Here is a 14,084-nt window from a genome sequence, read left to right on the forward strand (position 1 = left end):
CTCTTTTCCTGTAAGTTTTCATTCCTCTTAATCGATGACATTTTTTTTATTCTAAAAAAAGAAAAAAGAGTAGGTTGTCAAAATATGGGCCTGTTAATTTCATGGTGCAATCTGTCTCTATAAATTGTTTTCTTTGGCCAGAAATGATATAACAATTACTGTTCCTCTTTAATATGTCACATCCAAGTCTGCCCATGGATACTTTTAAGAGCTCACGTGGACATTTTACGAGGCCAGTCTTTAATCAATATTACTTAGATTACATTGTGCCAAAGGGTTAATATGTTCCCATTAAAAAACATCTGAGCACCACAGAAATATGATTTGTGTCCAAGCCACCATGCTGTCCCTGGAAAGGGGACAATAAAAAGAAAAGCTAACATTTCCCGATGAGCTTCCTGTGTGCCAAGCGCTGCGCTGAGCCCTTACACAGATTACCTTACTCAATCTCCACTGTCAGCTAAGATCTAGACACACTATTGTTAGCCAGAGAAGACCGTGATTTAGAGTTTAATAACTAGCTTAGTACTGTGAGCTGCAAAGTGAAAATCGGATCTAGAGCCAGGTGGCCAGGCTCCGGAGACTAGAAATAAGGACCAAGAGTAGCTTCGAGTGCAAGAACTGCTTCAAAAAACCTATTTGCTTTGAAGTTGGAAAAAGGTTTTTGTAAAGTGAGTGAGAGAAAAGAAACCAACTTTTCACCCCTGATTGCCAAGTGAAGGTTTAATGAACCTGTAGCGAGAGTTTGCGGAGGCAAAAATGCAGCACACACGACATTGTGTCGGTGCTGCGTTCCTCCCTTCCATTCCTCGGGCTGGACGGAAAACTGCTTGCTGTTCCGAGGTCGAAACACAGTCAATGCCCTAGTGAAAAAGGATAGAAAATTTAGCTGCGGAGCTAAAAGCGACACAGATATTGAGTAGCCATCGTCCACTCGGGCAGTGTGACTGAAGAGGTCTAAAATATCACACGTCATCCATTCCACTCAACTTCCCACATTGAACTTTCCCTTGATTATCTCATTAAATTATCATGTAAAGTATGAACACTTAGTAGTACAAGGTTAAATATTCTTTCGCAATCATTAACACCAAACGTGTATGCATTTTTCAGGTTAATACCCATCACCAAGACCCTAATGCAAAGTTTCCCTGTATGGAACCGGGAAGAGTTCTGGGACTAACAATAAAAGGGGGGATGGGTCTGTGAACACATAATATTTGGTAGTTTGAACAAAATTGATAAGGCTTCTTTTCATGAGAGCGTCCAGGACACATTAACAGTCCCTGTGGCATTTGCCAGACTTCCTTGACCACAGAGTCTTTTCACATACAGTGTCTTGAAGAACTACCATTGTGGGGCACACTTGGAAAACACCACCCCAAAGGAATGCTACACAGGCCAGACACATTTTGAACTGAAGTAATCAGTTTAAGAAGGTCGGTATCTTGGGGACACTGCTGGTGGATTTGAAGACTAGGGTGGGCAGAGAATGAAAGGCCTGGTGCCTGGTGAGGAAGGGAGGAGCATGAACATTACATTCTGAGGGCATTAACATCACCCTGTTCCCAGCTGCTTGGAGCCTGGGCCACCAGCCTCTGCTAAGCCTCTCTCTCCTTCTAGAACCACACATAGCTCAGGAGCATTTGTAACCACAGGCTTGGTGTCTTCCCCTTCATTCTCCACATCTCCCTGAATACTTCCTTCAGTTCCCACCACTCTGAAGGTCTCCAATTACTTCTTACTCTCTGATGGATGTGGCTTTCTCCTCCTGCCAACTCTTTTGCTTCTAGTATGTCCTGCTTCTCTTCCTGTCTCCCTGATTTTCACTCCCTATTTTCTCTTCCCTTTTTTCTTTTCCTCCTTTTAATATGGGCGTTCCTTATTGTCACTCTTCCAATCCTTCTCTCTACTCAAAAGAGCTTGTTCAGGAATTTTATAGACCACCATGAGCTCCAATCTCACTTATAAATGGCTCTTCAATCTCCCTCCATTTATAACTTTTTCCAGTGCTGAGTAGTTCTCCCTTGACAGTTGACAATTGTATACAATGCTCACAACAGCAACATATCAAAATTACAAAATTTCCATCTTCCCTCCACATCAGCCCCCCTTAAATTCCCTATTTTGGTTAATAGACCAGAATCCCAGCCTCTTTCATGTCTTTCTCTTTCTCAATCAGATCAAATACTCAGATTCTACCTTTGCAAGGTGTTATATATTTTATCTCTTCTTTTTTACTTGAATGGCCAGTGACAACTTCCAGGTTCAGGCTCACTACCTCATGGTTGAATAACTATAACACCCTCCTACCCAATTTCACTGCCTCTTGTCTACCCATCTGTGGTACACTCTTCATCCTGTTACTAGATTATTCATTCCATTTCACGGAGATCTTAATATGCATTTATTCTGCACACACTCCTTGTTTTCTCTGTAGAATTCTCTATTCTGCAGGAAATAGAGCCATGAGCATAAAATGACTAAAATGCAGGAAAATGTGGTAAATGCCAAGGAAGTACTGACCAACTGCCATGGAATTCCAGGTGTAGAATCACAGAAGGCTGCACTGAGGGGTCGTGTTGGAGCTGGGCCATAATAGAGGAGTAGGATTCAGAAGAGGGAGGCATTCTACGCAGAATGAGGAAATACCATGAGCAAAGCAAGGCTCACGTTCTGTTGAAAAACATTTACTAATTTTCTGTTTCCTACATGAAAAAATCAAATATGTGGGCCTTTTATTAAAAACCCAATAATATTTGGGTCCAAGCAACTTTTTTTTAGAATAATTTCTCTCTATTCTTCTATTGTTGCTTTTTTAAAGTAAAATGTGAATGTCCAACCAAATATTTGACAGAGCTGCTGGGAGCCACAGGGTAAATACAGCACACCTTCCTATGTGTTCATTTTACTCAAAAAGTTTTGGTGAAAATATTTTTGACATTAAAATAAAGATAGATGCCCTGGCTTGTTTTGCTCAGAGGTTAGAGCATCGGCCCACGGACCAGAGAGTCCCGGGTTTGGTTCCTGCTAAGGGCACGTACCTCGGTTGCAGTTTGTCCTCGGCCCCAGTTGGGGTCATGTGGGTGGCAGCCACTCGGTGTGTCTCCTTTGCATTGATGTTTCTCTCTCTCTTTCTCCTTCTCCCCCCACCCTACTCTATCTGAAGATAAATGCAAAAAATAAAATAAAATAAAATGTTCTCAGGTGAGGATAAAAAAATAAATAAGGATAGATAAACTGATATAATAAAATACAAATTTCACCTAGATTTTAAAGACAGCATATAAGGTTTCAAATGTCTTGCTGGCAGGAGCTGTTTCAAACTGTTAGGAGTGTTCAGGGGCTAAGGTTCCAGAGCACACCTTCTTGGCCAACCCAAACCATATTCTTTTTTGTTGTTGTTGTTGTTGTTTTTTTTTTTTTATCCTCACCCAAGGACATTTTTTGATATTTTGTTCAGATTGAGTGAGAGGGAGAGAGAGAGAGAGAAACATCGACGTGAAAGGGACACATCGAGTGGCTGCCACCCACACGACCAACCAGAGCCAGGGACAAACTGCAACCGAGGTACGTGCCCTTAGCAGGAACCAAACCAGGGTCTCTCCGGACCTCAGGCCGACGCTCTAACCGCTGAGCCAAACTGGCCAGGGCCCAAACCATATTCTTATTGCTCCCCTCTACGCACCTTTCTTGTTGTCTCAGCACCCTTTACACTTCTAGCTGCTGGGTTCACTCCTGGCGTTCTCTTCCACCCACTATGAACTTCCTCCCACACACCGGCCACATCTACTTATCCATACGCCTGTTGTCCAAGACCTGCTTGTCCTGGTAGACTTCCTTAATAACTAGAGTTGAAAGAAATAGCTTCTTCTTCTGACGTGTTACTTGTTCGCATTTTACTTGCATTCAATAAATATTACGCAGTCTTCACCCCTCCACTAGATTGTAAGCTCTCAGAAGCCAGGAATCTTGTCTTATTCTGTAGCCCCACAGTCACAAGCATAGTGTCCTACACAGTGAGTGCTCAATATTTGTCAAATGAATGAATGAAAAGTTCTCTGCTCAGATATTGCCTCCTCAAGTAAGTCTTCTCTGACCAGCCTGAAGACTCTACCTTGAGTCTCTTGTCCCAATTATAATCTCATGATAGCTTTATATATATAGTTTTCTCTTAAGCTATTGGTAAGTTTGATTAAAGAGAGTTCCACCTGGGAATGGAGAAGGTGAGGGGGAGCGAGAGGGAAGAGGTCATTCCTCTACCTCTCTATTATCTTGCAGCTAAAATTTAATGTCAAATGCCTTTTCCCTGAGATACCCACATTAACTACATACATTTAGGAGTAACACTCAAATGCACAAAATACTTTTCATAAGATGGTGCAAAAAGTAGCACTTCTGATATTTGACCTTGTGTGTCAAAATCTCAAGAAACTAATTAGCTGCCACCTTCCCCTTAAAACCCAACCTGAAATGACAGGAATCCTTAAAATACCTTCAGCATCCACACTGCATTTCTTACTTTGTCCATTTTAAAGATAACTTTTTAAAGTTTGTACTTTTGCCAAGAGTAAAATTAAAGTACAGAATAAGCCAATTTTAAAGCCATTTCAGGAATCTGGATTTGTTCTTTTTGACACTGAAGGACTTGACTGGCTCCATTTCACAACTCACGTTTGAAATCCCGAGAGCCTGCCACCGAGTCATTGTGTCATCCTGTGAAGATGATCATATCGCTAATTCAGAATTTAGACATAATGACCCATTCTGTGAGAACAAAAGTAGTTATCCTGTCAAGTGCAGAAAAATACAAAAACATGTTTTAAAAAACAACCTCTTTTAGGATGAATGAGTTAGGAAAATAGCTTTTACTAAAACTTATTATGTAAAAATTGTCATGGAAGAAACAAAAGAACACAATCAACTATTTATTCCCATCGAGGTTGGTTGTTTGTGTGTTGTTAGTTCTATTATCATAAGAACTTATCTACTGACTTTTAAGCTAAAAAGGGGTATCGCAAAGGCAGAAAACTGGTTCACTCTCTATCAGATTATTTTTATCCTTTTCCCTAAAATTTGTGGAGTCAAATTTTAACCAAAATTAGGTTTAGGGGTTTATTTGTGAATTTCAAACATACCTGCCTCCTCCTGACCTCTAACATGGTAATTCAGAATAAGACACAACTTTGGAAGTTTTCATTCTGATTCTTATCTTAATAATAGAAACCAGTTGACTCATAGGATTATAGTTTCCTACTAAGGCAATCATTAAGAATTTGATTTTAAATCATTAATCTCTTCATTTAACAACACTTTTAGAAATCAAATGACATCAACAGCTATTTATTGAGCACCTACTATTTTGTAAAACTCTGTGAATGATGCTACTATCAATAATATTTTCAAAATTATTTGAAATTATGTAAAAGATTCTCTTTTTTAGTATTTGTATAGGTCTGGGTACTTTACAGAGATAAAACCTTCATAAACAGCTATCTCAACTTTAACAGAAAGAATAGAAATAAAGTAGAAGAAACTAAGAGTCTGAGTCTATTTTTATGGAGAGTTGTTAAGTATAGAATCAGAATTTTAAGGCAGAAAAAACACTAAACTAGTATGATTATTTATTTGATTTTACCATTACATACATATTACTTGACTACTTTAAACAAACGCAAAGATAATTGATCATTAACTTACCAAAATGAAAATGGCCTGGTATTTAACCAGGTTTTTTGGTGTGCTTTTTTTATTGACCCTATGTCTCTAAATCATATTTTGCCTAAAATGATCAGGAACACATATCTACAAGTTCTGAATCTGGGGCTTCTTTTTTCTGACATAAATATTTGCTATGCAGTTGACATGGGCCCTCCCATTCATGTTTCCTCAGGATAATTCCGCAGTGGCGTTCACCACATCTTGCCTTGTATGTGTTGACTCCTCAATTAGAATGTGATGCCATCGAAAACACCAATCACGCTTCTTCACTTCATTCCATCATAGTTCCTAACTCAATGCTTTCCCCTAGGTGCAGTTCGAAAATGTTTGTGGGCATGAAAGGGGAAAAATAATGATAAGCTAGAACTTTAAGGTGTTGTTAAGTTGATATCACATTTTTATGTGCTTCTTCAAATGCACAGAAATGATTCATTAGCTTTGATTGATATGACAATCTATTCAATCAAATAATTTATTTTAAAAATATGGTTGCTTTCCCATGATTTAATGACTTCATCTGGAACTCAGAAATAATGTAAACAGCATGGACTTTGGCATCAGCTTCTAACTGAACTGCCTATTAGCTCTGGAAATTTGGCCAGGCTACCCAACCTCTTCAAGCTATGTTTCCTTTCTTGTAAAAGAGGGGTGATAATACTTAGATTTTGCATTTATTGTGATGAGAGAATAGATCTGAATATCAACTCTGCAGTCCTCTTATTCAGAGTGTAACTAATGGATAATTAATCCTGCCATTCTGATTCCCTGTCTAGTCAATGCACATTTATTTAACTACTATCATTGAGCATCTAATAAGTACCAGGCACTATATATGTAAGCTTATTAGATACTCAGTCATATATATATTCCTATGTTAGATAAAGTGTAGGAGGCTAGAAAGCACAAAGACAAAAGGGAGGCATATTTGTGTGTGTTTTTAAATATGTTTTTATTGATTTTTTTTTTAGAGAGAGAGGAAGGGAGAGGGAGAAAAAGATAAAAATATCAATGAGAGACATTGATCGGCTGCTTCCTGTACACCCCCTGCTGGGGATCAAGCCCACAATTTGGGTATGTGCCCTGACCGGGAATCGAACCAGTGACCTCTTGGTGCGTCCGAGATGCTCAACCACTGAGCCACACCAGCTGGGCAAAAGGAGGCATATTTCAACCCTGGGAATAAAGAGGTCCTGGTGGGGAAGATATGTGTATGAGACTTGAAACAGGAATAAACAGAGCTGGGTGGTTTGGCTCAGCAGATAAAGGTTCGCCTGTGGACCAATGAGTCTCAGGTTTAATTATGGTCAAGGGCACCTATCTCGGTTGCAGTTTGTCCCCAGCCCTCGTCCGTCACGCGGGAGGGAACCAGTCGATGTGTCTCTCTCACATCAGTGTTCCTCCCTCCACCACCCCCTTCCACTCTATCTGATGATAAATAAAAAAAAATATTCTTGAGTGAAGATTGAAAAAAAAAAAGAAAGAAACAGGAAAAAACATTAGCTACATGCAAAAAATGCTTGACAAGGGGAGAGAATAAAGGCAGGGGTATGAAACAGTGAGTGTATGGGTACACCCTGACAGCGGGTTGCTCCTGGAGCTTAGAATGTACATCAGAATGAGTGAGAATGAATCTAAGAATAGGTCCAAGCCGGAGGGAACTTCACTTTATTATGTAGACACTCTGAAAGGTGTCAAACAAAGAAGTGACATCGATAGAATGCAGTGTAGAAAGAAATCCTTGTAGCTCAAATGTGCAGTAACTATTTAAGAGGTAAAAGGTGGACATTACTTGAGGGAAGGACAAATTAGAAAGCTGTGACATTCATGTATGTGGAAATGACGCTCTGAATCACACAGTTGTAGTAGTGATAACAGGTTTGAGAAATATTTGGAATATAAAATAGATCAAGCTTAGTGACTATTTGGTGGTGAAGTTGAATGAGAAGGTAGATGTCCAAGTCTCTGGCTGTTAACTGAGGCTCTGAATGTAAGAGAAGAAGCAGATTTTGGAGAGGAGAATAAATAACGTATTCAGTTTAGAATGTGTTGCATTTGGGATTGCAGTCAGACATACCCGGCAAGCAAGCAGATGCATGAGTTTAGAGAGGTAAAAGCTAAAGACGGAGATTTGAGAGATCTATAAAATATTGCATACCTTCCAAGATGAAGCTAAGGATTAAATTAGATCATATATGTCAAATGCTGAGTGCTACAAAGCTCTATGGAGAAAATTAATGAGATGGTATGTTTATCTACTTAACTAAATAAGTGGAATTCTTATTGCATCCTGAGAAAAATAAATAAGCCCATCTCTTTATTTAGACAGAGCCTGAAGTTGGAGCTTCAACTTAACAGTTTCTTCTAGGTCTTAAAGAAAATTTAGTAAGTTTACTACCAATATCTTTTTTTTTTTTACTCTAGTTACTAAACTATTAAGGAATTTGCTTCACGAATCATCCTTCCCCAGCTATAACCAAACAGCTGACCTATCCTCTTGCCCTTTTCATTAAATGTCTTGTGGTTAACACACACACACACAAAAAGCCCTTGCAAAGATCCTCCAAAATCCATTCCAACATAACGCTTCTGACCTAGGAAATATGATTTTTATTTATTTTAAATTTTTTTCCTATATTGATTTCAGAGAGAGAGGAAGGGAGAGGGAGAGAGAGATAGAGACATCAATGAGCGAGAACATCTATTGGCCGCCTCTTGTCTGCCCCCCACTGGGGATCAGGCCTACAACCTGGGCATGTGCCCTGATGGGAAATCAAACTGGCAATCTCTTGGTGCATGGATTGAGGCTCAACTGCTGAGCCATACCAGCTGGACCAAAATATAATTTTTAAATCTAACAATAGATACTGAAATGATATCATTGAAAATGCCTTCCTTAACTTTCAATTCCAACTGAGGGATCCAAGTCTTGACAACCTTGCAGAAGATGGAAAAGATGAAGAAAGATGGGAGGGTGATAACTTTCCTCCTCTCATTTCCATCTTCCCAAGCTTCCTCCCCAAGGTCACAGAAAAATCACCTACCAATATAGACCAGGGTATTCCTTTAAACCACTTTTAGATGACTCTATACATCTCATCTTTTAAATTTTTCCTCTGTAAGCAATAAAAACAAAATCTTATGATGTTAATGTCTATGGAGATCTACAAAAGCAGGACGGGGGTGGGAACAGGGAGGAGGGGGTCAATGGGGGAACAGGGGAACACATCTGTAATACTTTCAACAAAAAAGTAAAAGGATGGAAAAAATAACTGTGAGTTATAAGAGAATATAATAATTCAGGGGAAAAAAGAAAACAGTATCTCTAAAGTTTTAAATTACACTGATTAATTTTTAAAATTCTTTTCTGTTATGTTCAAAATTTAAATTGGATCAGCTGAATAGTACACCTCTACCTTGCCATGATATTAGGGAATTAAATCGTATTCATTGCTGCAACCTAATTATAGAGATCATTAGGCCATATTCTGTTGGCATGGTTATGAGTTGTTGATGGATCATGTTTGCTCCTAGGGATGTGAAGAAGCCTTGTCTTTCAGTGTTGAGGATGATTGAATTCGTTCTTCATATCAAGTAGAATAATCTGGACGCTATTTCTTTCCTTACAGTCAAGCTTCCCCTGAAATCCACACTGTGTGTGGCACATGCTCTCCAGCCTGCCTATGCACATTGGCATTAGAAGAACAGCCTTCCACATGACTGCTAAAGATCCCCATGTATACATTGATAGATTTCCAGGTATAAAATCTGCTTAATCCTTGCTCCAAACCCTTAAGATCATAATTCTACAGTGAATAATGGTGGGCAAATTACCTATTAGTGCAATATTTTGTGAAATGGTGAATTTATGGACAATATATTCTCAAAACATAATACTTTAATTTTCCTAGTGCTTATACAGTGCCATAGAAAAGACCCTGTTTATGATCCCTTAGTTCTCCCAGGAAAAAGGGGGAAGAAAAGTAATTTTTGCTGTAATGAATGGAAGAACAGCTCCCGGAGAACAGTAAGTGGGCTGTGAAAGGCCTCTCCCTGCACCGAGATGAAGGAGGTATGAACACAGAATTCAGTGGGCTATTTCCCTCTTGTGCTGTAATTTAAAATAAGCAATGAGAGAAGAAGGAATGAGCTCCTTTTACGGTTGAGAGAATGTAATTTACACATTAAGAATTTATTGCCTATAAAATTTGGGAAACTTTTGGAGTTAATACTCAGGAAGTAGTATTATGTCCCTACCTGGAATGGTTAAAGAAAAAGACAGATTCCCAAAGCCAGGAGAAAGGCCTATAACAATTCTCAAAGCTGCTCAAGCCGCATGATCCTAAAATATTGTAGTCACGAAGCATTCAGTCAATGCCAAACAGGTTTACTCACCTAGGTCACCAGAAAGGTAATGACTTGGAATCAGTCAGGATTTCTATGTTCTTTTTTTCTCTTAGATTTTGATTCAAATAAGAACATTCTCTGTTTACCTTCCTATAGTTTTGTGTGAAGCTCATCTTACCTGTCCCAGCCTGTAACCAGTATTGTCGTCTTAAGAACCAGGATCTGTGAAATATTCACAGTTCCCTCTTGCCCAACATTCAGTGTGTGGTGACAATATCCATTGAAGTCCCATACCTTTAAGAGAAAAGTGAAAATCACCTTTGAGACAAGAAGAGAACATGTCGTCCTCACTGAGTAAAACAGCATGGTGTAATAAAATTATTCTAAACGTTTGTGTTTTCATTCTGGACTAGGGTTGATTCACTCAGGATATGTAAGAATTAAAGAAAATTCTCTTATCATTTAAATTTAACCATCATACGTATGACTCTATGTGTAACCATATCAGCCTATTCTGATAATACTTGATTCAAAGGCTAAGAAACTCATGCTTATTTTTAAGGGGGTGGCAAATTAATATCATAAGGAGCCACATTGTGGGGTCTTGAAATTCTGCTTCTTGCTCTGAGGTGTCTCCCTAAAATTTGGTTTTCACATATATGACACAGGAACCTTATTCCTCATGGATACTTGGAACTTTAAACATCTAATACAGAGCTGGAAACACAGTGATCATAGTACTAGACTTTCCATCATCTGCCCACAAAACCTGTCATTGATAGTGGATGCTAGAAGCCAGTCCTACAGGGGCACCAGCAATTTTAGTTTACCCGCTCGGGCATCGGTGAGGACAAAGACCCAATGGATATACTTTATGAGGGAATGTCATCAAGTCACCAGCTGTTAACATTATGCCTTAATTATGCAATGAGACATTGTTGGCACCTCATGCACAAAGGGCAAGTTGGCATTCTATCGAACTTAAAATGCATATACACCCTTTGACTCAAAAATTCAACTTCTATAACATTATTACACAGAGACACTCAAATGTGTGAAAGGGCCTAATTTGGAGAATATTCTTGAAACATTGTTTATAAAAGCCAAGGATTTTAATCAATTTAGTGGTTCATTAGTAGGAGACCGAGCATCAGAATATGGAATATTTATACAACAGCATATAATGTAGCCATCAAGAAGAATGAGTCACCTCCATGTGTCTAAGCTCTACCAAAATAAACCAACAACTTGAAGCAAGTTGCTTTGTGTCCTTGAGCTTCAGTTTCTCCATCTGTAAAACTGAGATGATAACAGCACCAACAATATCGATGCGTGCATGTAAAGTGCGAGGCAAGTTCCTGGTTCATAGTAAGCAGGCAACAAATGTTAGCTAAAATTATGATTATTGTTTACAACCATAGGGATCAATGTCTAAGACGGGAGAATACAAAATGCAACAGCCTGGACAGTGAGCTGCCATGGAGAAACGGTACTCACAGGCTAAAACGCAGGCAGAAGTATATGTTAACCGTGGCAGCCACAAGTATGGAGCTGGGGAGAGGGGTGAGAAAGAGACTTTCTTTTCACTTTATATCTATTTTATATTTTAAATTGTGTTCTAGGCACACATTAATGATTCAAAACAATTTAAAAATAGAAACGTCAAAACCTTGATAAACAGGGCAATACTTTAAAGTCTTTGATTACAGAGGTATTGTTTTAGATGCTAAGTGATAAATGAGATTGGAAAATGGCCTTCATTCCTGTTTCTTCATAGAGTATGGCCAGTGTAGCTCAACCCTGATTTATGTGTCCTATGCAGAAGTTACCAAAATTTCAGAATTGTGTTGTGCTGTTGTGATAAAGATAAATGTACCTTCGAAAGCTGGGATTATACTACTAAATTCACATTAACTTCCAAGATGTCAAGGCTTGAGCCGACACAGAGCCGTGCACATCCCACCTGTGTCACTTTGGGTTGTTCTGCACACAGCGCTGACCCAAGCCCACCTAAAAGCATAACACAGATCGGTACCGTAAAGATCTGCCTTCCCCCGATCTGTCAAATCCCTTCGCTGGGACCAGTTTAGTACCATCTACAAGTCTGCCCTACCCTGGATGGTTACTTTCCAAAATAGGGGAACGGGAGCCTAATCTACGTCCTTTATTTTTCAGTTCTGTCTTATACCCCAGGACTACGAGGGGGAATACTTGCTGGTTCCTTTGCCTAAGCCACTGTCTGACACTCCACTTCCAGCTATTCCGATTTTATTCCACCTTGATTTAGGATTGGAATTACCCCAGTACCTTCGCACATTGTACCAGTCAGTCCTCCCATGAATGAGATTCCTTTGCTTAACCCGAAGCTCCTAGTCCATACTTTATCCATTAACCTTCCCAGAGGCCAGGTTCTGCCAGTTTACAGAGATTCTCACCATAACATCCAGAGCTCCTCCCACCTTCTGACCATTACCAGCCCGAAATCCCCCGGCATACTTGCCCCAACTTCCATGACATTATTATACCGATATATCCAGAGAGCTTTCCCTTACCCTGTCCTGAAGCTCACCTGTGTACCACACATCCTAGCACGTCAGCTACATCTAATTAACGCTCTTATGACTCCAGATATGACAGAAGTTTGAAAACCATTTAAAGCTTATTCAGAAAACTTCCTTCTGTTGCCGCAAAGTGTCACAAGTCATCGCCAATCAAACACTGTCATTACTCTCAGAGCTGGGGGGAGCGAGGAAGATTCACTGATGGGCATGATTTCAGATTGTATCTAGCTTTGCATGAAAATTTGATCACTTTCTGCAAAGTAAAACAGCACCTTCCTCCCAGAAGAAATTTATAATAGTTACAAATGTTTTTTAAAAACTGAAAGCATAGAATCATGTTAGTTTAAGATGAATAATAAATAAGATTATGATGGTTCTTCCTTCTTTCTTCATTGTCTCACCTTTACATAAAAATGCAAATTACAAAATGGGATGGTTGTAAAATATTAATTTTCTGGAAAACTTGGCATCTGTGCCATTTTGAAAAGTTTACTTACTTGCCCTGATTTCTCATGTTATAAATCAAGGAAAAGAAAACTAGAGACATTAGCCGAAGCACATGAAAATTATTCAGGCCTCTTATTCCCCAAAGGAGTCCTCTCTCCAGAACACTGGAAAACGCTCTCTGAAATAAGTAAGCCGAGTTATGCTTTTATTCTAAATTATTTATTCATAAAAAGCATTTATTCGTTTTTCCCACAGTTTTATTTTCTTAACAGCTTTATCATTAGATAGTTTGGGTTATTTAGCTCTTCTTACGTTGTCTCATCCCTCTCCTTGCAAGGCCAAAAAGGCACAAATTAATATAGTCAAAGCTGTGCCTCCTCTCCCGGGGTTCTAGCCGCCTCTTGTCTGGATGGAGAAGCATCACTGTGTTCCCACCTTGAGAGTCCCATCTGTGCTGCCAGTCAAAAGCCGCGTCTCATTTGCATTAAGGGCCATGGTGCTGATTTCTGCATTTCCATGGCAACCAGTAAATTGTTTGATTTTCTGCCCAGTGTCTATCATCCAGAAAGAAACAGTTGACCCCACATCAGAGCTGATTACCTACGAGAAAATAACATTGTAAAGAAATTAAATATAGTCCCAGAATCCACCATTTTGATTTCAAGAAAAATATCTCCCCTGTGCATTTTCCCTCCTGGAATCCCCCCAAGAGTTAGAGACTTTTTGTAATATATTTTCTTTCTGTTGGTGCTGATAACATTTTAATTTCTAGGCCAAAACTGAGGTAATAAAGTCATGATTCTCTTTATGAGAAAAGATAGGAATCTACGTCTCCTACCCACCATTCCGCTTAATGTCTAGAGGCCATCCTGATATCAAACCCTACCAAAAATAAACTTATAAATCTCTTGCATTTAAATGAGAAAGCTGCTTTTATTAGTCATGGTGATCTGACACTATTTGCTAGATGAAAAGACACATTTTATTATATATCAGTTTCCATTTAGCATT

The 14,084-nt window shown here is 39.1% G+C and overlaps 1 protein-coding gene across 1 annotated transcript in view; it reads right to left on the reverse strand.

Moving 5' to 3' along the window:
• WDR49 (WD repeat domain 49) overlaps positions 1–14,084 on the reverse strand; it is a 154,299-nt gene that overhangs the window by 41,799 nt on the left and 98,416 nt on the right. Inside the window, exons 9-11 of the mRNA XM_036243520.1 lie at positions 13,509–13,673; positions 10,244–10,359; positions 733–863 (exon numbers count right to left, since the gene is read on the reverse strand). Of these exons, the coding sequence (XP_036099413.1) occupies positions 733–863; positions 10,244–10,359; positions 13,509–13,673 (412 nt within the window). The remainder of the gene's footprint in view (positions 1–732; positions 864–10,243; positions 10,360–13,508; positions 13,674–14,084) is intronic.

The sequence above is a fragment of the Molossus molossus genome, unplaced genomic scaffold, assembly GCF_014108415.1.
Source record: "Molossus molossus isolate mMolMol1 unplaced genomic scaffold, mMolMol1.p scaffold_m16_p_5, whole genome shotgun sequence".
In the NCBI taxonomy this organism is placed as follows: domain Eukaryota; kingdom Metazoa; phylum Chordata; class Mammalia; order Chiroptera; family Molossidae; genus Molossus; species Molossus molossus.